This window comes from Zootoca vivipara, chromosome 1 (genome assembly GCF_965207765.1).
Source record: "Zootoca vivipara chromosome 1, rZooViv2.hap1.1, whole genome shotgun sequence".
NCBI classification, from domain to species: Eukaryota; Metazoa; Chordata; class Lepidosauria; order Squamata; family Lacertidae; genus Zootoca; species Zootoca vivipara.
The window spans coordinates 105,780,164-105,803,289 of NC_142582.1; the positions used below are offsets into that span (position 1 = coordinate 105,780,164).

The following is a 23,126-nucleotide window of genomic DNA, read 5'->3' on the forward strand; positions in this document are numbered from 1 at the left end:
GAATTTTTTTTCCTGAAAAAGTTCTTATGAGAAATTTTGCCTCAGCTCTGTGCTCACTATTGCTTCACACAACACAGACACAGAGTCGCACACGCTGCTGTCCTCTTCCCCAGAGGAAAGTCTAGCATTTCATTCTCTGCCTGTATTTATTCCTTTTAAATGCATGCCCATGTAGTGTTTCACAGGAACGACCGCTGAGTAGTTGGGTTTTTGTTTTGTTTTAAATCGGCAAGTAAGTGAATTGGAACAGTGGAAGACAACTTGGTGGGATGCGGGTGGTGTTGTGGGTTAAACCACAGAGCCTAGGGCTTGGCGATCAGAAGGTTGGCGGTTCGAATCCCCACGACGGGGTGAGCTCCCGTTGCTCGGTCCCAGCTCCTGCCAACCTAGCAGTTTGAAAGCACGAGGTGCAAGTAGATAAATAGGTACTGCTCCGGTGGGAAGGTAAAAAGCATTTCTGTGCGCTGCTCTGGTTCGCCAGAAGCGGCTTAGTCATGCTGGCCACATGACCCGGAAGCTGTACACTGGCTCCCTTGGCCAGTAAAGCGAGATGAGCGCTGCAACCCCAGTCTCGTGTGCGACTGGACCTAATGGTCAGGGGTCCCTTTACCTTTACCTTTAAGACAACTTGGTATGTTAGGTAACTCCACTCCCCCAAATAAGCAGTCCTAAAACAGAACTAGAACGGCTTCATGGTGCAATGAGCAGATTGCTTCTCAGTCTAGTGAAGCAACCAAGCCGCACTACAGACCCTTTTAACTTCCATTCACAACTCCCCATCTCAGATAGCAGCGACCCTTCTGCAGCTGCAGGTGACCCGACTCTGTGTTGTTAAGAAACTTTAACTAGACTGATTTGGACAGTATGACTCACATGAGCTGTGTTTTCCCTCGCCGTCTTTGTCTGTCTTCTATAGGGCACTTTCATTTAGTGCTGTCACTGCACTGCTGTCAAACCTCAGACTCAAGTAGCCGGCGTGAAATGCAGAATAATTACTGTAACTTAATTTGTGATTGATATCCTCATGTATCTTGCAAATCTCAGCATATCCATCCTACTTCCATTCCTGTTTCTGTTCAAGCCTCAGAACTGATTTTTTTCTTTGTTTTCTTCACCCCCACCCCTACCATTTCCTCTTTACGGATGCAAATCCCACTAACTGGGCTTTCTTCGCCTGCCTTGTGAGTGCAGCCTCTCCTGCATTTTCATGGAAGCATTGAATGCACTTGTCTTTCAGCTTGGGGCAACGGGGTTCTGAAGGGGCAGATAGGGCCCCGAGGCTTGGAAAAATTAAGCCATTTGCACCCATTCATTTTTGCAGGTTGCAGATGTCCTTATTCAGTGTGTCCCCGGCTTCCAAGCTATACAGGATAGCACGGTGCATCCTATTGATCACCCTGTTTACATGAGGTTAGGTGTTATTGCCCACCCTTGGGATGGCGCCTCCTACAGGACCAAACAGGCAAAGCATAGAACCTCTTGCTCTGCTTGTGAGTCGATAGGTCAGGCTCCTGCAGTCTGACCAAGTTAGAACTTTTTAAAACATTTTTTTTCCACCTTTAGCTCCCCTGCCTTCAGTTCCTTTCTCATCTCCTACACAAACACCACATTTTTTATAGAAAAAAGTGTGTGTGGACCTTTTGGGTTCCTTTAGCTGGGGGTAAGGATGGCACTGCAGCCTGGTTCCCGCCAAAACGCCTAGGGCAGAGGAGCCCAAAGATAGGAGTTCAGTGGCACCACTCCAGTGGCTGGTAGCAAAGGAAAACAAGCTGCTTCACAACACCTTTAGAGGCTTGTGGCCTTGGCTGACCCTTTCCCTGCCTTCCAGGGAGGCATTTCTCCTCAGAAATTGCCACACTGGACACAGCAGGGGAGAGGAGCAGCTGCCCTGCATTCACTGGTGAGGGCAGACCACAGAGCTCATTTCTAGAAAACCAGCATGGCCCGTGTTTCTCTCTCATTCCTTTCTCAGATGCATTAGCAAAAGAGGTTTCTTCTTTTCACTATTCTGACAGCAACTTATGAAACAACTCAGGGCCCTGCCAAACATTACCTACTAGCTGCTGGATTGCATTGCCTTTCATTTCTGCAGAGATTGTAAGCTCTTTGGGGCAGGGATCTCACGTCAGTGTCTTTTACACTGTATCATAGAATCATAGAGTTGGAAGAGACCACAAGGGCCATCCAGTCCAACCCCCTGCCAAGCAGGAAACACCATCAAAGCATTCCTGACAGATGGCTGTCAAACCTCCGCTTAAAGACCTCCAAAGAAGGAGACTCCACCACACTCCTTGGCAGCAAATTCCACTGTTGAACAGCTCTTACTGTCAGGAAGTGAGAGTAGGTATAGCATATAAATGTAGGTATAGCATATAAATGTTTTACAATTTTATGTAAGCCACCCAGAGTGGCTGGGGGAACCCAGCCAGATGGGTAGGGTATATAATAATAATAATAATAATAATAATAATAATAATAATAATAATAATAATATGAGGTTTGCTGCTAGATCACCTAGTGATTCCTCTGCATAGAAACAGCAACAGCTGAGCGGGAGGGTTTAGTCTGCACACACTGTCTCTTTAACGCTAGCCATGATGATGACTGTTTGGATGAAACAACAACTGTGACCTTATTTAAAGTGCTTGCCTGAAGGAGTGTCAAACAGGATGGAGGGACAGGGGGAGAACAGAGTCTCTCCTTTGAAATTAACGAGCTAATGTCCTTGGATGAATAGACATATCTACTCAGCAAGGAAAAGAGGGATGGAGGGTAAATCTCCTTGCATCTCCCTCTCTCCCTCTCTCTTGCTTATCTCTTTTAATGCACTTAAGTCCTTTTGTGTTTCTCTAATCTGATTGAGGGTGCCTAATACCTTTGCAACCTGTGCAGCCACCTTCCTAGCCAAGCACCGAGGACAACATGCTTATATGTGCATGATTCTGCTGGGTAAAAATAGCAGAACTCCCTCCACTAGCTCCTCACCCTTTCCCTTTTGCTATATCTAAATGCCCTGTTACTGCACACTTGGGACTTGCAGTGGAAATTAGTTTGACTGGCGTTCCAGTGTACGCCAGCGTACACCAGCCATTCCCACCTCACTCATCCAGTGAAGATGTGGGGAGAAGCAGGTCCAAGCATACAGGTCATGCGCCCCGCCCCGCCCCGCCCCCCAAATGCCAGAGCATCAGCTGGCCATGCCTCTAGCACTGAAGGCTCAATATTAGTGCAAAAGGGTGCAAAGTGCATAAGGCCCCTTTCACACCAATGGCAAACACGTGGCAGTCCCACTTTAATCCCTACCCACATATTTGTAAACCACTGTGAGGTTTTCTTTTATAATCAAACAGCATAAAAATGTTAGGGAATAAATAACATGAATGAATGAGAGTGAATGTCTGCGCACTTCTTTGACCCTCACCAGGCTGTGAGAGCCCTACAGGTTTTTACAATGAATTTATTCAATTATTTCCCAAATTTTATATACCACTAGAGTGCAAGCACAAACACCTCAAAACAGTTTTGTTGTTGTTGTTTAGTCGTTTAGTCGTGTCCAACTCTTCGTGACCCCATGGACCATAACACGCCAGGCACTCCTGTCTTGTACTGCCTCCCGCAGTTTGGTCAAACTCATGTTGGTAGCTTCGAGAACACTGTCCAATCATCTCATCCTCTGTCGTCCCCTTCTCCTAGTGCCCTCAATCTTTCCCAACATCAGGGTCTTTTCCAGGGAGTCTTCTCTTCTCATGAGGTGGCCAAAGTATTGGAGCCTCAGCTTCAGGATCTGTCCTTCCAGTGAGCACTCAGGGCTGATTTCCTTAAGAATGGATAGGTTTGATCTTCTTGCAGTCCATGGGACTCTCAAGAGTCTCCTCCAGCACCACAATTCAAAAGCATCAATTCTTCGGCGATCAGCCTTCTTTATGGTCCAGCTCTCACTTCCATACATCACTACTGGGAAATCCATAGCTTTAACTATACAGACCTTTGTCGGCAAGGTGATGTCTCTGCTTTTTAAGATGCTGTCTAGGTTTGTCATTGCTTTTCTCCCAAGAAGCAGGCGTCTTTTAATTTCGTGACTGCTGTCACCATCTGCAGTGATCAAGGAGCCCAAGAAAGTAAAATCTCTCACTGCCTCAATTTCTTCCCCTTCGATTTGCCAGGAGGTGACAGGACCAGTGGCCATGAAGGGACAAAACAGTTTAGACTAGTCTCCAAATGAGCATCCAATTCATTGTGCTGCTGGTAAAGTTGCAGATAAGTGGTGTTCATATGCATAAAAACAACAACAACACTTTGCTGTAACCCATTAGCTCATTTGATCATGGCCGAGATCTTAAATGCACAATTTGGGAGAATATTCTTGGAGAGTGCAGTTATTCCAAAGCTACTAATGAAGACAGGTTGCCTGTGTAGTGTTGGGTTATCAATGCTAGTCAAGTTGGTTTCCTGGGAACTGGGTTTTTGCCTGTCATTCTGTTTGCTTGGATTTTATTTAACAAACACTATAGAAACAGTTCTACCTCACAGGGTTGAGATGCTAATGGGAGGGTGAAAAGGGAAGAAGCTCTGATGTTTAAAAGCGCATTGTTTGTTTTTGTCCCTTTTTTCATCAATTGGGTGGGGGAGAAAGCATATCTGTGTATATTTTAAGAAAGATATTTCACGGAGCAATCCAAATTCCTGGTGGGCGGCAGCAGGATTTAACAGAGTAGTGGAGCAACTGCTATGTCTGGAGTCCCACTGGTTGTACTGGAAAATAACTTCTCCTCCTGCCCCCACATGCCATTTCCAGGTTGGCGCAGCCGACAGACTCATATCAGGCCAATTGCTGGTGGCTACAGATGAGGGAGAAATTAGATTTTGTTAAAGCAAGCCTACCTAATTTGTACTTACCGAAACAATACACAAACCGAAACACAGCCATCCTTCAAAATCCATACTTCCCTGAATTTTCAACACCGTTCCCCAGCCAAGTAATTGCATAAAAATGCACATAGCAGGATAAAGGGTGTCTATAAATGCATCTTTTTAGTGAAGACAGCATACAAAAATGCAAAAGTAATTTGTAAGAATGTGTACATTAGGTAAAATTGCATACAGAAATATGTGAATTAGGAGAAACTTGTGTTAGAATGCTGATGAATTTTCATGAGGATTTTTTGTTTTTGTTTTTTATTAAAAAACCCTGGAAACTGAGGTGGAAATGTGGAGAACTGAACTTAAGAACAGGAAACTGAAAAAGGAGACAAACCAAAATTGACAGATCCACCCATTCCTGGTGTGAATGCAGAAACTGAGTAAATGAAAAGTTTCATTCTAAGGGTCCATGCAGACATCCTCTTTATTAAGCACCCATCATGATATGCATACGTGATGTTATTGGGTGGTTATCTGCGATCATGTTTTCAACATCATCTGACCACCTGTGGTTTAGGTGGGTGCACTTAGGAGCTCTGTGTTGATGGGAGCCCTCTCCCCCCCCCCCACTGGCACAGCCAGACATAACTGGGTGAACAGAAATCTCAAGTTCTATCCTATCTGCACCACTTCCAGTGTGGAAGATGGAGGGATTGTTCCATCAGTCAATTTATCTCATCAGTTTTTCTCTTCATTGGCAGCAAAATCCTAAACACGCCTACTCAGAAGTAAATTCCATTGGGCTCAGTGGGGCTTACTCCCTAGGATGTGTAGTTAGAACTACAGTGGTGCCTTGCAAGATGAATTTAATTCGTTCCGCGAGTCAATTCGTTTTGCAAAAAAATCGTCTTGCGAATCGTGGTTTCCCATAGAAATGCATTGAAATTTCTTTTTTTGCCCATAGGAACGCATTAATTAAATTTCAATGCATTCCTATGGGAAACCGCAATTCGCAAGTCAATTTTTTTGCAAAATGAATTCGTCTTGCGAGTCACCATCAGATTGCAAGACGTATTCGTCTTGCGAAAAAATCCGTCTTGCAGGGCATTCGTCTTGCGAGGTACCACTGTACAGCCCACGTGCATAGGAATCAATAGGAATGCATGTGCATACAAATATACCTGTAAAGAATAAAGAAACATATCTGATTCCACCAAAAATAAAACACCCTTAAGATTTCCTTCCTTTTTTGCCTACAGGGGTCCGTCTGGATCGAGTTCGTGGTGGCCGTCAAAAGTACAAAAGGAGATTGGATTCCGAGAGCAGCACTTATTTGAGCTTACAGATTCCTCCTCCAGCCAAAAAGCCATGTAAGTGCCGGTATCACACTCTGTTGCCTGGGGCAAGCTCTCCGTTTCCTTCCCCCTAACATAGTGCTGTGGGATTGTGCTGCTGTCCCTGAGTGTTCCCCATAGGAAACCAGTTCTCAGCTGTCTTAATTAGGGAGCCACATGAGTTAGTGTCCTCTGAGACTTTTCTGAAACTGAAGCCAAGGGCAATTGTTCAGATCCATGGTTTAAGGGAGCACCTGGCCTTTCCCTAAATTTACAAGAGATCAGCTTGCAGGTGAAGATGGTGGTCTACCCATCTCAGCATGGTGGTCCTCCAGCTTTGCATGACCCTGCTAGCTGCCTAACAACCTATTCATCGTAGATCTCTATGCTGCAGCCTGAATCTATTCCTGGTGCATTTCACACATTATGCAGAGGAAATCCTGAGCTTGCCACTGAGTCTGCACTCAGTGGGGGAGATTTAGCCTCTCGGATTCCTTGGTGCCTATACCTGTATGATACCTGTGCTTTTTGCTTTGATACCTTACACTTAAGACACACCTAAGTGTAAGGTATCTTTGGGGCACACCTAAGCCAAATAGTAAAAGCTCTTAGTTCTCTGGAAGGTCTTGCTTCATTGCTCATTGATCTTATTCTGTTGTCTGCCCAGCTACTAGCACTTTGGTTTGAGGTGGAGAAACTCTCCCTGGAAAAGATATATCACCCTTCCCACCAAGAGTACCTTCTGTCAGAGTTCAGCCAAGCCACACAGACTGCACTATCTGTGCTGGTCCTGCAGCACCAGTGATCAGCTTTATGTTCTAGATCAGGGATAGGCAACCTAAGGCCCGGGGGCCGGATTCGGCCCAATTGCCTTCTCAATCTGGCCTGTGGACAGTCCGGGAATCAGCATATTTTTACATGTGTAGAATGTGTGCTTTTATTTAAAATGCATCTCTGGGTTATTTGTGGGGCCTGCCTGGTGTTTTTACATGAGTAAAATGTGTGCTTTTATTTAAAATGCATCTCTGGGTTATTTATGGGGTATAGGAATTTGTTCATTTCCCCCCTTCAAAATATAGTCTGGTCTAAGCCCATGGCTGAAAAAGGTTGCTGGCCCCTGTTCTAGAGAGTGGTCAGAACAGGATGAGGTCCCCTCCATTAATGTACCAGTGGGCTCAAACACACTAAGAGCCACTTCACTTTCCAAAAATCAGTATTTTACAATAGAAAGTTGGGAAAATATTTAAAGCTGACATGAGAAATAGCCCATAGTTTATTTTAATTTCCACAGGGGTGTTTCCTTAAGCCGTTTTCCCTGCATTTCCCCCCATGTCAGAAGATTCCCCATTTATTCCAGCCAGAATGTCCATATGTGCGCTTCCTATCAGTATTAATTAGCCAGAATACATGGTAAAACGATTATCAGTTGAAATATGTGGAGTGTTCAGAATGGAAACTTCTATCTTGGCAAAGGATGCTTAGGTATATCAGTAATTAACACATGTAAGTATCTATGATAGGATCAGGGACTGATCGTAGCTCAGTGGTAGAACACATGTCTTGCATGCAAAAGGTTGCAGGTTCAATCCTTGGGGCCTCCAGTTTAAAAAGGAGCAGGTAGCATGTGATGAGAAAGACCTCTGCCACGGTCTCTGGAGAGCTGTTCACAACTCCAAGAAGGCAATACTGGGATAGAGGAACAAACAGTATGATCAGGCAGGAGCCAGCTTCCTACATACCTGGCATTCCCAAGCAAAAATAATCTCACCTTTATTTCAGATAGCGGAGTTTTAAGCTACTTGTGTAGGTTTGTCAGAAGCACATACTGATTTCTGCTTTGGAATTTGCAGTGACCAAGATCGTCTCCCACCTGTTGGTGGCAGAGCCGGAAAAGATTTATGCTATGCCTGACCCTACCATGCCGGAGAGCGACATAAAAGCTCTGACCACGCTCTGTGATTTGGCAGACAGAGAGCTGGTTGTGATCATTGGCTGGGCAAAGCACATCCCAGGTAAGAAGCTAAGGGTGGGTAGCAAAAATAAAAATAAATGGTTGCGGTGACTTACCGTCATGGGCACTAGTTTATTATTTTCAACAGGGAAGCTGCCATTGCTTGATGAGGAGCTCCGAAATTCTGTGTGTAAAACCCCCCCCCCCAAGATTTCGCAGCTTCAGTCCCCACATTTTGCAAATCGAATAAAAATGCAATGGGAATCTTTAACCCGTGAGCAGCCTTGGAGGGATCCACCTCTCTCGTTGCACATTACAAGAAGCAACAAACTGAAGTGGGAATAGTTCACTCCCACACACACACACCAGCTTTTTTGCTGCTCTTTTAACCATGCGAAGCAGCCTCAAGGAGAACCTGAGTTCAATAGAAAATAGAGGTTATAAGAGGACTCCTAGTTTACAACAGACTCCTTGCTTTCAATCTGAATTCCAATGCAGTTATTGATTTATTGGTATAAATTAATGTATCCTTAGATGCTTGCGATTATCTTATAGCTTTAGCTTTGAACTGAGAAAACTCCAGCTGATGGGTGCTTGGGAAAGGAGGTCAGTCTTTGGATACTGCTTCTCAGCAAATCTTAATCCCAATGGTGCCCTTCTTGAAGGAGGCCTGTCATAACAGGGATTACCCCACTCACTGGCTGCACAATCTGCCAGGGCCTGATTCAGCACAAACAGTGTAATGCTGCTGATTAAGGAAACTCTGTCTGGATTGCTCCACTAACCCAGCAGCTGGGAAGAATTAACAGGAAGGATAATAACAAACTACACCAGACGACAATTTATTAATACTCAGGGCCACCATCTCCATATTGATGAGGCCCCTTCCTGCAAGAACATTTGTGAGGTCAATGTACTTCCCATTTTTAGTGCACAATCCAAACAGTTGTTGACCAGGTAGAGCTGCTGTTGTGGAGATACACATTTTCCAAGCAGGTTAGATGTAATCACACTTTCCTTTATGTCCGTCTGTCTAGAAAGATGTAGACAGAGCATCCCCCCCCCGGTAGTACTTTTGTTACTTGCCTGATTACAGTGCAAATTGTGGTTGTTTTTCACTAAAGAGCACTTGATCACATCCTGTCCCATTACTTCTCAAAGCAGTGTGCCAATGTACCATTTTGTGAAATCCTTTCCCATTGTTTGGAAATTTTGCAATGGAAAAGTCCACAAAGTTGCTCCTCACAGACAAACCCAAAGCTAATTCAAATGGGGTGTGGCTGTGTGAATTAATAGCTAAATGATACTCAGTATGGACAGGTCCAGAGTGAGTTGACAGCATGATAGAAAAGGAAGAATGATCTGAGGGTAACAATATGTTGTTGTTGTTTAGTCGTTTAGTCGTGTCCGACTCTTCGTGACCCCATGGACCATAGCACGCCAGGCACTCCTGTCTTCCACTGCCTCCCGCAGTTTGGTCAAACTCATGTTCGTAGCTTCGAGAACACTGTCCAACCATCTCGTCCTCTGCCGTCCCCTTCTCCTAGTGCCCTCAATCTTTCCCAACATCAGGGTCTTTTCCAGGGAGTCTTCTCTTCTCATGAGGTGGCCAAATTATTGGAGCCTATGCTTCATGATCTGTCCTTCCAGTGAGCACTCAGGGCTGATTTCCAATAATATAGTTAGGTCCTAAGTTTCTGAATATTAAGGCAATATGTTGATTTCGTCCAATGAAATCTCTGAAAGCTGTGAGTATGTGTGTACATGTGCACAACTTTCAGGTTTGCATTAATTCCTAAACTTGCCTCAGACAAACAACTGTGCAAGGACCCTCTCAGTGGTGTCAGCACATATGTCCAATTAAGCTTGAAGCCACTCTTCAGCAATTGAGGGGGGGAATACATTTTAATAGTGTTCAGCAAATATTATTACCTCCCTACCAAGGCTGTCTTCCCCTCTGGACAGGACTCCCCTTCTTCATGCTTCACACCCAGCCCCTGCATTAATCACCTATACCTTGGTTCCCCATCACTGTGCCTCCCTGCAGGAAGAGGAGACTTCTCTTGAGGGGTGATGACAGGGGCTCTTTGGGTGTCTGTTTTGCTGCTGCTCTTGCTGGGAAGACGAGAGCTTTGCGCAGGATGAAATATGGCTAGTGGAGTGACAGCAGCTGTGTCTAGAGTGGCCTCAGATCCTATAATTACATCTCTCTTTATTACAGCTGCTAATGGCCCTCCAGGATGACAGAGATGATAATAAATTAACAGATTATGAACTCCACTTGCCACAAATTATGTGTTTTCTCTCTCTCTCTTCTCTCTCTCTCTCTCTAGTCTCTCTCTCCCCCCTAAAGATTCTGGTTGCTCCTGCTGCCAAATGTCTAAAAAAGAATAGGTTTCTACACCCATGGGTACAAATACTACAGGTTTCAGAGGGAATCTGTGAAGTTCAGTTGGGATACTGCCAAGAGGAGCTTATGCATGCTTCTCTGTAAGAAAGGATGAAGTAATGTGCTTTATTTGGAGCAATGTGGGGCATGCAACAATTTCCTAATACATGGATGAGGAGGAACCTGAGTGGTACAGTTATTCTGTTGGCATTCTTATAGTTTGTTGTGGTTTAAACCATCTTGAATAACTGGTGACAACCACAGACTTAGGTTTATCTTGATTCCAGATAATTTATTACTAACTTGAAATCTCTGGTCTCAAATAGTGCTGAGCCAGAATTGAAACCCCATGAATTCATAGCCCTCTTTGTGGTCTATGAAAGAATCCACCCTGTTGGCGATGCTGAGGGAAAGAGCTGTGAACCTATCAGCGAGCCTCAGTCAACACGTGGGTCTGATGGGCATTGTGGTCCAAAACATCTCCAGGACATCAGATTGGGGGACGTTGATCTCAGCACTGTCGTGCTTTCATTGTTTGCTCAAAGTCTGGTATCCGCAGCAGGCATGGCATTTTCTTGCACAGCATGTGATCTGCTCTCTGCTCAGATGCGTTAGGCATCCCACTGTTTAATTCCCTCTGTTGTAAAAGAGAATACTTTGATGCCAGCCCCCTATAGAACACCTTGCATTGGCCAGTTGGATATCAAGGAGATGCAGCATGGATGACAGCTATCAGGTCTGAATCTGACAAAGGGGATTTCACCATCCTCTCTGGACAGAGTTGGTGAGAAAGTGCTCTTGCTTTGTCCCAGAGTCGCAGCTACAGTGTTGAGCACAATGCTCAGGATGTGAACTTGGAGTGGCAGGGTGTTCTTTGCCCATTATAGAAGTGTGTGTTCTCTGTTGCGTGTACCTGTGTGCAACACATTTTCAAGTGTGTGTTTGTCGCATTCACGCTGCACACTTTAGGCATACACTTAAAATCCCTAGTGTAATGAGTGAAGAGGCCCTGAGATACCAGATCAGATATTGCATGCACTGCATGTTCTGTGTGGTTCTCATGTTCTCACACTGTTTCAAATTATGTGTGCTTGTCTGGCTCAAAGAAGATTGAACTTTTTCTGTAACTGCTAAACTGGCTGGATTATTATTTCATTTTGATGATTCTCGGTTATGGAATGGAAGCTCCTTCTTCCATTAGGACATCGTCAAGCATAAATGAACTGACCGTAATAAGTCGGTGCGATTAATAGTTACAGGTCTCCAGCGGAACTTGTGAGCATAGTTTTCTTGCTACATAAATGTGGATTAGCAACAGAAGAGCACAGCTCCCTTGCTAAAAGGGCAGCTTGTTGTTATTCAGACATATACAGGGCAAAGCACTGGTTTGTGGTCAGCAATGCACTGCAAACTAGTTGTCTAGCCTAGCTCCTTTCCATCTTCAGACTTGCCAAGAAGGGTTGGATTTGCAGCTCATGTCCCTGATGTCCCAGCCTCCTCTTCAGCTGTCCTCTTATTTCTTCTGGTACTCCTCCCCAGTGCTTTATCGATCTCTCCCTCCTACCCATCAGGCCTCACACACGCACACACAACACGTGACAGCTGATTGGTATCTGTTAATTAATGTGGCCTGCGGCCTCTTTTCTATTCAGTGGCCTGATAAGGGAAATTGGATGTCCAAGGACTGCCGTGCCATTATCACCCCTTACCTCCTCTGGCAACACAAACACAAAACATGGTGTAGTGATAAATAAATACCACTAACCCATCCCTCTGCCCTCACTTCCTTGGGCTGAGATAGCCGAGACAGAAAAATGGAACTCCCGACCAGTCAATACAGCAATCACCAGCTCTTTTGTTAATTGCCAAGTTGATAACAAGAGAAATCAAATGATCCTTGCAGTGACTGGCTCCCTTGGCCCAGATGCAGGCGAACGAGTACCAGAGCAAAGGACTCTGGGAATAAAGGCATCCTGCTGAGCGTAAATCACACCTAGAGGGACTGGAGCATCTGTGAGTCAAAGGTTAATGAGCTTAGGAGGAACTGTGAGGCAGCAGTGAAGCAGTTGCACAAAAAGAAGAAAAGGGAAGGAGAATGATCTCTTACAACACTTGGCAAGAAATGTTAGGTAACTCCCTGTTTGTTACTGGGAACAGATGAATCTGTCAATGTCATTTTCTAAATTTTCCAATCTCAAATTCGGTTTGCATCACTTTGCAAACCCTTAAAAACTCAAACACATTTTAGGGTACACTTATCCTAATATATCAGGTTTTGCAAGCAGTGTGTGCATTTTTTGCAAGAGCCTAATATAAGGCATTGTTGTGTGTTATTTTTGCTCACATGCACCGTTTTGTGCTTAGTTTTCCCTAATATATGTTTTGTGAGAACTGCACCACAAAATTTGTTGAAGAGTAAGTTATAAGGATAACTGCATTTCGATTTGCATATTGGTTTGGAAAGTATGGTGTTATCTAGGTTCACATTAAGCAAAATGGACAAAATGAATTTCTCCCCCATTCCTGGTTGTAACCAAGGTGTGAAAATGAATCACTCTTTATTGAAGGAGCAGGCAGACGTGGGACTAGGTTGAGTCACCATGCTTTCTTTATATGTAGGATTTGTATGTGTTGTGACAGACTAGGAAGAGTCAGGAAATACTGAGAAGAACTTCAGTTGTTTCTACTCTCATCCTCTCCCGCCCTCACCAAGAACAGTTTCCCCCATTTCTTCAGGACTCTTGTGTGAGTCTGGTAATTTTGAAAGAGCATCTCAAGAGGGAAAATGGAAAATCTCATCATGCAAAAGTGAGGTGCCCTTGACACCCTTGTGAGTAAAGTTGCAACAGAGGGAAATTTATGCCTATGTCTGTTTGTGAGTTAGATAGCCATATGCCAAACTACTCCCAGTGTTTTACTCATGTCTGGATCACTTGTAGACAGACAGTTGTCCTTGGCACATTAAGACATTTGTGATATTGGAAGTGGCCTTTTCTTACACTTGTGTTTCACACAGGAACAAAGCCTATCCTTGCCTCCTTTCCCACACTGGCTGTAATTAGGGTTGCCAGACTCAATAGAGGACAGAACTTCTGTGCCTTTAATTGCCCTGCTCTCTTTTGAGTCTGGAAACCTTAAAGAGAAACCAGCAGACCCTTTGCTTGAAAATTAAACAAAGGGTCTGCTGGTTTCTCTTTAAGGTTTCCAGACTCAAAAGAGAGCAGGGCAATTAAAGGCACAGAAGTCCTGTCCTCTATTGAGTCTGGCAACCCTAGCTGTAATGCCTGATTTCATTTTTCCAGTGTGGACTGTATGTTGTTCCTCTCCCAGATTCCTCATGACTTTTCCAGTTTTGAGAGCAAGTGGGCAGGCTAGGTGCCACTGCCTCCGGATGAACCATAATCTCCAGATCCCCAGTTTTCATGTAAGAAGAAAAAAGGAAGTGAGAGTACATTTCTAGCACTTGTGGCATCTGAGTTCTAAGGCAAAATGCACTGGAACTGTTCTTTTTAATTTTGTGAGAAACTAGCCAGGCCCCCATTTAGTATGTACTTTGCATCACCACTGCCACCACCTAGAAAAATTATTGGCAACACACATGATCTTACCATGTAGTTTTCAAGCACAGCACTCCTCTGTTGCGAGGATCTCAATGCTACTAATTCTAATTTGTTCAGTTCTCATTCATGGCTTTTCAGTGTCTGGTCTGGCTGGTACTCAAATTGCTGTTCATGACAGAGTAGGTGCTGTTCGTTCCTGTGGGTCCTAAGGTAACATTAATGATCCTGTGGTTGGTGGAGGCAATGTTCTAAAACTGGACTGAGTTCCATTGTTAAGAAAAACTTGACTTGGCTCCTAACTTTTTTCTGTAAAGGGAATGAGCTTCTGTTTTTGGAAGGGGGTTGCACTCATGGAGGGGGTCCTTCTGTTCGCAGCCTGAATGGACTTAATGGATTGTGAATGGACTTTTGTGATTAAATGCTACAAAGCTTGTCGGTGTGAAGTATAAGCAAGCCTAACATTAATAGCCAGGCACGGGGCAGTATTTAATGCTATTCTATGGCAGCAAGGGCGAAAAGAAACACATCCACAGCTCTGCAATAGGAGAGCATTTATTTGTTTATAGTATACATGGTTTATTAGGCAGCTGTTCCACCTAAATTTCATAGATCAGTCCTTTTAAATAAAACAACTGAGTCTTTACTTTTTCATTCAATCATGTGTACAGCTTCCAAAGCAAATAGAAAGCTTTGGTATGTGCATAGCTGCCAAGTTTTCCCTTTTCTCGCGAGGAAGCCTATTCAGCATAATGGAATTTCCCTTTAAAAAAGGGATAACTTGGCAGCTATGTATGTGGCAAGCTGAAGGTGATTCCAAATGGGATTGTGTGAATAAAAGTATTCCATTACAAAATCCCTTTTGCATGTGTGTCATTGAATGGTTAAAATCACCCAAACTACATAGGAAGTGGCTTACCATGTGGAACTGCAAATGCAACTGGCTCTTAAAATGTGGCACACCTGTGAGTGAAATGATTGAAAGTTTCACTTCTTCTTCTTCTTTTTAGCACTTTGTCAAAGGAGCATTTTTTCACCTTGAACTGTGGTTAAATGTTTATGGCCAAGGGCTCCCCATGGGAATATTGAGGCTTCCATTTCTAAGCTTCAGGGCTTGGAGCAGGCAGTGCTAAAACAGTGTCTCCTACTTGTGTACGTAAGTTGACTTGCTCTTCTTGCCCTGCCAGGCTTCTCTAATCTTTCCCTGGGGGACCAGATGAGCCTATTGCAGAGTGCATGGATGGAGATACTCATCCTGGGTATCGTCTACCGCTCGTTACCCTATGAGGATAAATTGGTCTATGCTGAAGATTACATCATGGATGAGGAACATTCTCGCTTGACAGGCCTGCTGGAGCTCTACCTGGCTATCCTGCAGCTTGTGCGCAGGTATAAGAAGCTGAAGGTGGAGAAGGAAGAGTTTGTGACACTCAAGGCTTTGGCTCTTGCCAATTCAGGTAAGGTTACCATCTGGAATGGACATGAGTCTATCCACCATCGCCCATGCAACTGAAAGGCTCACTGACATTGGGTTCATGAGCTTTACATGTGGTCCAAATGGGGGCTTTCTTGACTACTAGAGTGAGATAACATTCCTTTATGATTCCTTTGGTTCAGTCTGATGGTGGTCAAGGTAGAAAGGATGTTCTGAGCACCTCCTTTAGTTTTTATATTCCTCTAGTGTTTTCAGTTGCCGAGAGAGCTTCCAGATCACTGGGTCATAGCGATTTCATACTTAACCAGCATTGTGGTTTGTTTCACTTCATTTTTTACTAACTCCAATGCTACCTTGATCTTGGAAAACTGCCACGAAGAGGCTCTGTGATACAGAGCCAGTGCTTGAACCTGGCTTGAGGCAGGTGCACATTGTAGAGAGGCCTATCTAAAAACATTCCATCGTGACAAACAGATACATTAAAAACACCCCCCCAATGCCTCGACACTGCAAATTGCATTAGAAAGAACCATAAGATCTCGAACTGAAAATACAAGAACCCATAACTTGCAGTGCAGTCCTAAACCATGTCTACTCAGAAGTCCTAGAAAATGCAATGGGACTTACTCCCAGGTAAGTGGAGTTAGATTGCAGCCACAAACAGTAATAGAACCAAAGGCTTGTAGAGAAAGGAAGGTTCTCAAATACTGGTAGAATATGTGTTAACCTCTAGGGCAGGAAGTTCCATCTAGGAGGTGGTGCAGGCCACAGAGAAGGCTGCCTCTCTCACATCACACCTCAGAAGACAGTGATATGCGTAAGAAGGGTGCATCAGCTCTTCTTAAAGGACACTGAAATAATGGGCTAATGCTGCCAATTTCTACAAAAGTCCAATACAAGCAGATAGCATATACAAATAAATACTGAAAGGCAAACCAGTCTTTATGGTCTTTGAGCTGATAACCTCAAAGACCATAAAGACTGGTTTGCCTTTCAGTATTTATTTGTATATGCTATCTGTTTGACGTTTGGTTTTGGTTTCTGTGTCAGCACTTGTACATGGTTCTCTTATTGTTTTCTTTTTGTACTAATAATACTTGATTGAAACTTGATTGAATCTTGTGCCCTTGCATGCTGCTTGTATTGTATTGGACTTCTTAAAGGACAGGCAGATTTGCCCTCTCACTTTTTTGCTGGTTTGTTTGTTTTGCCTTGTCACTCTGCAGATTCAATGCACATAGAGGACATGGATGCAGTGCAGAAACTCCAAGACCTTCTCCATGAAGCTCTCCAGGATTATGAGCTGAGCCAGCGTCATGAGGAGCCACGGCGTGCGGGGAAGCTGCTGCTCACCCTTCCCCTCCTGCGGCAAACAGCTGCCAAGGCCGTGCAGCACTTCTATAGCATCAAACTGCAGGGCAAGGTCCCCATGCACAAACTCTTCCTAGAAATGCTCGAAGCCAAGGTCTGACAGGCTTGCCCAGGAAGGAAACTGGAAGCCAAGGTTGCGGCCATGGAGCTAACCAAACAGAGGTGGCAGCTGGCTTTTATCTCCAATCATTTATTACGGAAGAATTATTTAACATCCATCTGGCAGCCACGCCAGTCTGTACATCCATCTGAAGATTATTGTGTACAGAGAAGGAAACTCTTTTAATCAACATCACTCTTCCCCACCCCCCCTCCTTTCTTTCTTTCTGGAAAATTATAGAACAAGCTCTTGCACTTGCAGAGGGAGCCCAAAGGGAGTCTGGAGCTCCTAAGAGTGATGCTGTTTGCACTATCCAGGGCAGCTGATTCCTATCTTCTTTGACCTAAGAGAAGGGGTATGGGGACTGAAGCAGAAAATGGTGAAAAATAAGAGTTTGTAACATTCATAGCATGGTGGCGTGAGAGGAGATTAAAAAAAAATCTAGGCGTCAGTGGGTCTGCAGCTTGACCCCTTTCCTCAATGCTGTGGTCCATGTGATGGTGGTCTGTTTGGGGAGGAGCGCCATGGGATCTCTTAAGTTGAGAATGGCTGCCTTCTGTGCTCAAGATACACAGAAAACATGTACATAGAGGCCCTCCTTATTGGGAAGGACGTGTAAGATATCCTGTGATATTGTACAGCATATTTGCACCTGGCTTTTCCCTATCCATGTGCAATCATCACATTCCCGGTGGCGGTTACTAGACAAGCTGGAGACATGTCCTAGAGAGAGAGAGAGAGAGAGAGAGAGAGAGAGAGAGAGAGAGAAGATCTCGTTGTGTGAGAGCATGCAGATGGAAGTAAATGGATACCTTTTTTTTTTTTTGTTCCAAGGCTGATAGTCACTCGGTTATCCCTTCATCCTCCTAGATGTGGTGCTATTTAAAAAGGAAAAGGAAAAAGAAAACCCTCTACCTCCTTTCTTCCTTTCCCCACATGGCTCAAGGTCACTGGAATCACAGGGAATGGGCCAAAATAAAAGTTATCCCAAACTAGGGCATTTCCCAATCTTTCCTCACCAATAGATTTCAAGCTCCAAATATTAGATATATTCCCTGAGAGGTAGGAGAGAAGAAGAATTAGAAGAACTCACCTGCTGGGCTTGCGCCATGTTAAGAGATCTAAACCAACCCAGGGGAGATACTTAATCTTTGCCTCCACATCCCTTTCCCACTGTAGCAACTCTCTCATTGAGGTCAGTTGCTTGAATCCAGCCCAGATCATGTAGCTGAAGGAAGGCAAGGGCAGCAAGGCCTGTATTTGAGCTAAAACCTGTTTTGAATGGCAGGCTTGAAAGTGATAAGTAAGAGAGTGCCTCTGAGAATTGGAAGTGCTTCTCCCTCCTCATTGAGGGATTGGGGAGGTAAAGTTTCTAGGTTATATTTATAAAAACAATGGCTTCCAAGTTAGCTTGGTCCCCGCCAACCCTCTTTTTCAGAGATTAATTACTTTTCTTCTCATCGGTCCCACAACTCCAGATAGCTGACTGGTTTGTGGCTTTTCAGGAGGGTGATGTGTTTGTGTGTCTGTTTTCACTGTTATTTTGGGATCCAGCAGTGAGTTCAAGAGTTAAACCCACTGTTTGTAGAAGCAGCATTGAAGCCAAGTTGACTATACAAGTGAATTTCACTTCCAAAGGGAGTGGTCAAAACAACATATGAAAACAGGTCTAACCAAAGCAACAAAAGGTATGGATGGCAAAAAATAAAATAAAATAAAAAAACTCATTTGCCAAGTGAGGGCTGGGCAGTGTCCCATCTGCTTCCTGAGGTAAATCAGAATAGAGGGCTCAACATCTTTATTTTGTACTAATTCACTATGCTGCTTCATCCAGATGCTAATCCAAAGGTCCTCTTTTTTTGAAGAGGGAAAAAGTGGGTAGGGAGGGAGCTAGCGTATTGCTAAACTGGTCTTCCATGACTATGAAGGATGTGACAGAAATAAACACAGTAATCATGAAACTACCTTCGGACGCCTGCGGTTGGCAACTGATTTGGGGGGCTGGACCATACTTACAGTCTCCTGACAGTTTTGTTTTTGGATGACAAACAGCTCCAGTTTTCTGCTCAAAATGGCTCCCTACTTCTTTTCCACCCACGGGGGCAAGTATTTTGATGGATGCACCTTTTCTCAGAGTAGCCTTCCTCTCTCCCCAGCTTTCTTTATCCTACTAACAGTCATTGTCATTCTTCTCCAAAATAGCCATCACATGTAGGGGACAACCATAGCTGACCAGGAGAGCGTCTGCTTGGCATGCAGAAGGTCCCGAGTTCATTTATTGGCATTTCTGTTGAAAATGATTAGATCACAGGTGTTGGGGAAGGCCCCCACCTGAGACTCTAGAGACCCACTGCAAATCAAAGTAGATAATATTGGGCTATGGGCAAATCGACTTGCATTTGCACAAGACTTCCTGTGTTCCTGTGTCTCACCTTTGCAAAGCATGGTTGTGGGATTTCTCTGCTAATGGCCAGAGAAAGAGCTTCTGGCACTACAAGCCTCAATCATGGGTCCTTATTGGGAGGAGCATTTTCATGCTCATTTAAAGCAGCCTTCCTTCATTGCCACTTTGGGGCAGTAAAAAAATGAAGACTCAGTGAATGCAATAAACACGGGAACAAACACTTCTTGTTCCCATGTTCGTAAAACTACCACTTTGTTCATTTGCAAATAGCCTAAGGTCATCTTACGTTGCTGGAGCATAAAATCACTGCCTTGCTGGGTTACACCCAGGGTCCATTTAGTGCAGTGTTTTGTCTCCAATTGTGGCCATTCTGGTAAGCTCTCAAGCAAGGCATTGCCCAAACCTCTGCATATCCAAGGATATATTGTACCAGTGTTTATTTTTTCTGAAGTCAGAGGCCATGTGGAGCCTGCTTGTCCATTACTCACTGCGCCCTTTTGGGTTCAATCAGAGATATAGCTGCATCACTCTAAACCAGGCACCCCCAAACTTCGGCCCTCCAGATGTTTTGGACTACAATTCCCATCATCCCTGACCATTGGTCCTGTTAGCTAGGAATAATGGGAGTTGTAGGCCAAAACATCTGGAGGGCCGCAGTTTGGGGATGCCTGCTCTAAACCAACATTCCCCAATCTCATGCCGTCCAGATGATTTTTGGGTTCCCAGCTCCCATCAGCCCCAGCTAGAATAGCCAGTTTTTATGGAGGGTGGGAACTGTACTGTAATCCAAAACATCTGAATGGCACCAGGTTGGAGAAGACTGGTAAAAACTAAGTGAATAGGTACAGACCACGTAACCTTCAGTAATTTTGAAGATGGTTTAATCTTAGAGATAATAGGGTTGTCATGGTCTGCCAGCACAAGGATTTCTGGTTGCACAATGGGACTTCTCCACTCTCCTCTGACCACCAATCCCCTACATCTCTTCCAGGGGTTCCCCCAACCCTCCAGAGCAGATTTGGGGAGGTTGCAGAGTGCAAGGAGGGGGAGAAGAGGGGAGAAGGTCCCACTGTGCAAGTGGAAATACACATGGAGGTGGAAGGCATTATGTGGATACCATCCATAATCTTAGAGGGGACTGAGGCCACATATTCCAAATTAATTTAATAGAACATACGTCTGAGGAAGACAGTAGCAATCAACCAGGGCAGCAACTTGGTGATGCTTTAGATCTTCCAGGGAGAGTGGATACCACAGACCAGCTTCAGATTTTAGCAATACAGTATGGGGACAGCTCTGGTTCCATGCTTTTGGAACTAGCAGAAAGTGTGTGTGTGTGTGTGCAAGCATGCACTAAGCAATTATCCTGTCCTGTACATAGGAGTCAAATATTCTGTAAGGTATGAACTACTGGTACAATAATGATTCTGACAACTGCAAACCCTCAGACAATAGTCGCTTCCATGGAGTAGGCAATGAAGCCCCCAAGTGCTAACCCCGGGATTAGTTTAGGGCAAGGCATGCAGGTAAGTGCCTTCACTAGAATACCGTAGAAGCATGACATCTGTCAACCTACCCCTTTCCAGGAAGCCGCGTCACCCTACTTCTGTGCCTACCTGTAACCTGCAGTGTACTCTCTCCTTCCCAAAGCTTTACATAGGTCACTGTCTTTTGCTCTGAAATACAACCCTCCCCATGAGCCATGGAAGCAACAAATGCTCCTTGTATTCACATTCCTTTCTGGGGTCTTTGGCCTTTAGTGCAACCAGTAAGCAAACACCCAAGTTGACGGGAATCTCTTCAGATCAGTGGTGCGATACCCACCACCCCTAGCACCTGAGAAAAAGGCGGGCCTTTCTTTGAAGTGAAAATATGAAGAAACTGCAAAACCACAGCCCAACAGTATTGTTCATGCCAAATAAGGGGCGTTATTTTCTTCTCTCTTCATAACCAGACTGACTCATGTGTTCAGAAGTGTCGAACAGGTATTCTGAAACCATGCTAAAGCAGCTGTCAAAAAAGGAAGGAAAGAAACCCTAAGAATGTATGTGGCTGAGGTTTTTTTTTTTTGGCCAGTCATGTGGTCCAAAGCCAGTCCTGCTCTGGCGACTTGATGGTTAAGAGAAGCCAAAAACAAGCAAAGGGGGAAAGATGGGGAAGCCTGTGCAAAACTATGCAGGGTGTCATAGTCCAAGAGTGAAATAAAACAGTAACTACTCAACTATTATCTGCTCCTGAAAGAAAGGAAAACTGTCAAATAACTAATTAAATAAATCGTATTCTTGTGGTACAGGTCATTTCGAACAAACTGAGAAATAAAACAAATGTACAAACAAATCCTGTTGAGGTTGCATTTATTGAGTATTACGAATCATCACTTCACCTTATCACAATGAGGGATTTGCTTTCCCTATGGTACATCCAGGTATTCATATTGTGGGTTAAAATAAACACATCGGTAGGGGAGCAAGAATATGTGCTCTACCTTTCTTCTCTCCATCCTTGTCCCTCTTTAGAATTTGGGGGCAAACCTCTGAAGTGAGGAGCCTCCCCTTCCATTTTAACTTTGTCTAGTCCACAGACGCTTCCACGCTAACCCTTTTCTATGGAATTGCTCTCCTTTGTTCACCCACTTTTTATAGAACATCCATAATTTTTTTCTCCTTAACCACTTGCTTTCTGTGGTGCCCTCCCGTGTTTTTCCAGACCTGATTTGCGATTGTTTTAGAATAGTATAATATAATTGGAGATTGCGGCTGTTCAGCGTGGACCAACAAAGCAGTACCAATGTTTTTCAAGGCTCCTGTGCCTTTAAACAAATCACTTCCTCTTTGTATGGTCAGCAGACTTTATTGCTTCCTGTTGACCCTAGCTGGGTGACTTGTAATTTCCCCTTGAATAGCCTCTCTGCAAATTGCTCCACGTCAGAACCGCCCCTCCCCCCATTGGGTTATGTGCTTAATTACTGGTTTCCTATTTTCCCCATTCCTTTTTTAAATAGAAAAATAGAAAAATTAAATTAAGGGAAAAGATATGAGGAAATCAGTAACCAAAAGCAAAACCTTATGGGAGAATAATTAACATGGGGCAATTCATAGAGCACCTATTGAAGGAGACATTACTTAGTAATCGTCCCACTGGGAGCAATAAGAAAACAATAAAACCATCTAAACCTGCAAGCAATAAACCTGAAGTAGCCAGGTACCAGGTAAGTGGCTGAGAGCAGCTTATTTGTGAGAAGATATTATAGAACCGTCTTCAGCCATATGAAAGGGCACAGCTAAAGCTGTATGGAACCCTAATTTTAATTCTGCTTCCTGCTACTTGCAAAAAAAGCAATGTCTTAACAGCACTGAAGAGCTCTTGTGTAGAAGCATGCCAAACATGAATTTTGTTAGCAAAGCAGTGCATAATCATCTGGAAATGATGCTTAGGTTTTATCCCAAACACCCAAGCTCTTCTTTTGGAGGAAAAATAAAAAGGAACATGCTCTTGAGGTTTTTCAGAGGGAGATGGCAGAACTGCTCAGAGAAAAGGAGCTGTTGTCTTCAATGATGGAATCCAAACACATGGCATGTCAATGGAAGACCCCAAGAAAATGCTGAGCGATGGGTCAAATCCATGAAGCTAAACAAGGAGAAATACGGTTTTTGGCCAAAGCAAAAAGGTGCCTTGGGGCCAGTAATTACACAACATGAGGCAAAGCTAGTTATGCTACCGTTAGA

The 23,126-nt window shown here is 44.2% G+C and overlaps 1 protein-coding gene across 1 annotated transcript in view; it reads left to right on the forward strand.

The window, feature by feature from the left end:
* ESRRB (estrogen related receptor beta) overlaps window positions 1-18,736 on the forward strand; it is a 93,335-nt gene extending 74,599 nt beyond the window's left edge. Inside the window, exons 4-7 of the mRNA XM_035118302.3 lie at window positions 6,120-6,230; window positions 8,045-8,206; window positions 15,279-15,548; window positions 16,753-18,736. Coding sequence (XP_034974193.1) covers window positions 6,120-6,230; window positions 8,045-8,206; window positions 15,279-15,548; window positions 16,753-16,997 — 788 coding nt within the window. The 3' untranslated portion in view covers window positions 16,998-18,736. The remainder of the gene's footprint in view (window positions 1-6,119; window positions 6,231-8,044; window positions 8,207-15,278; window positions 15,549-16,752) is intronic.
* Window positions 18,737-23,126: the final 4,390 nt, after the last annotated feature.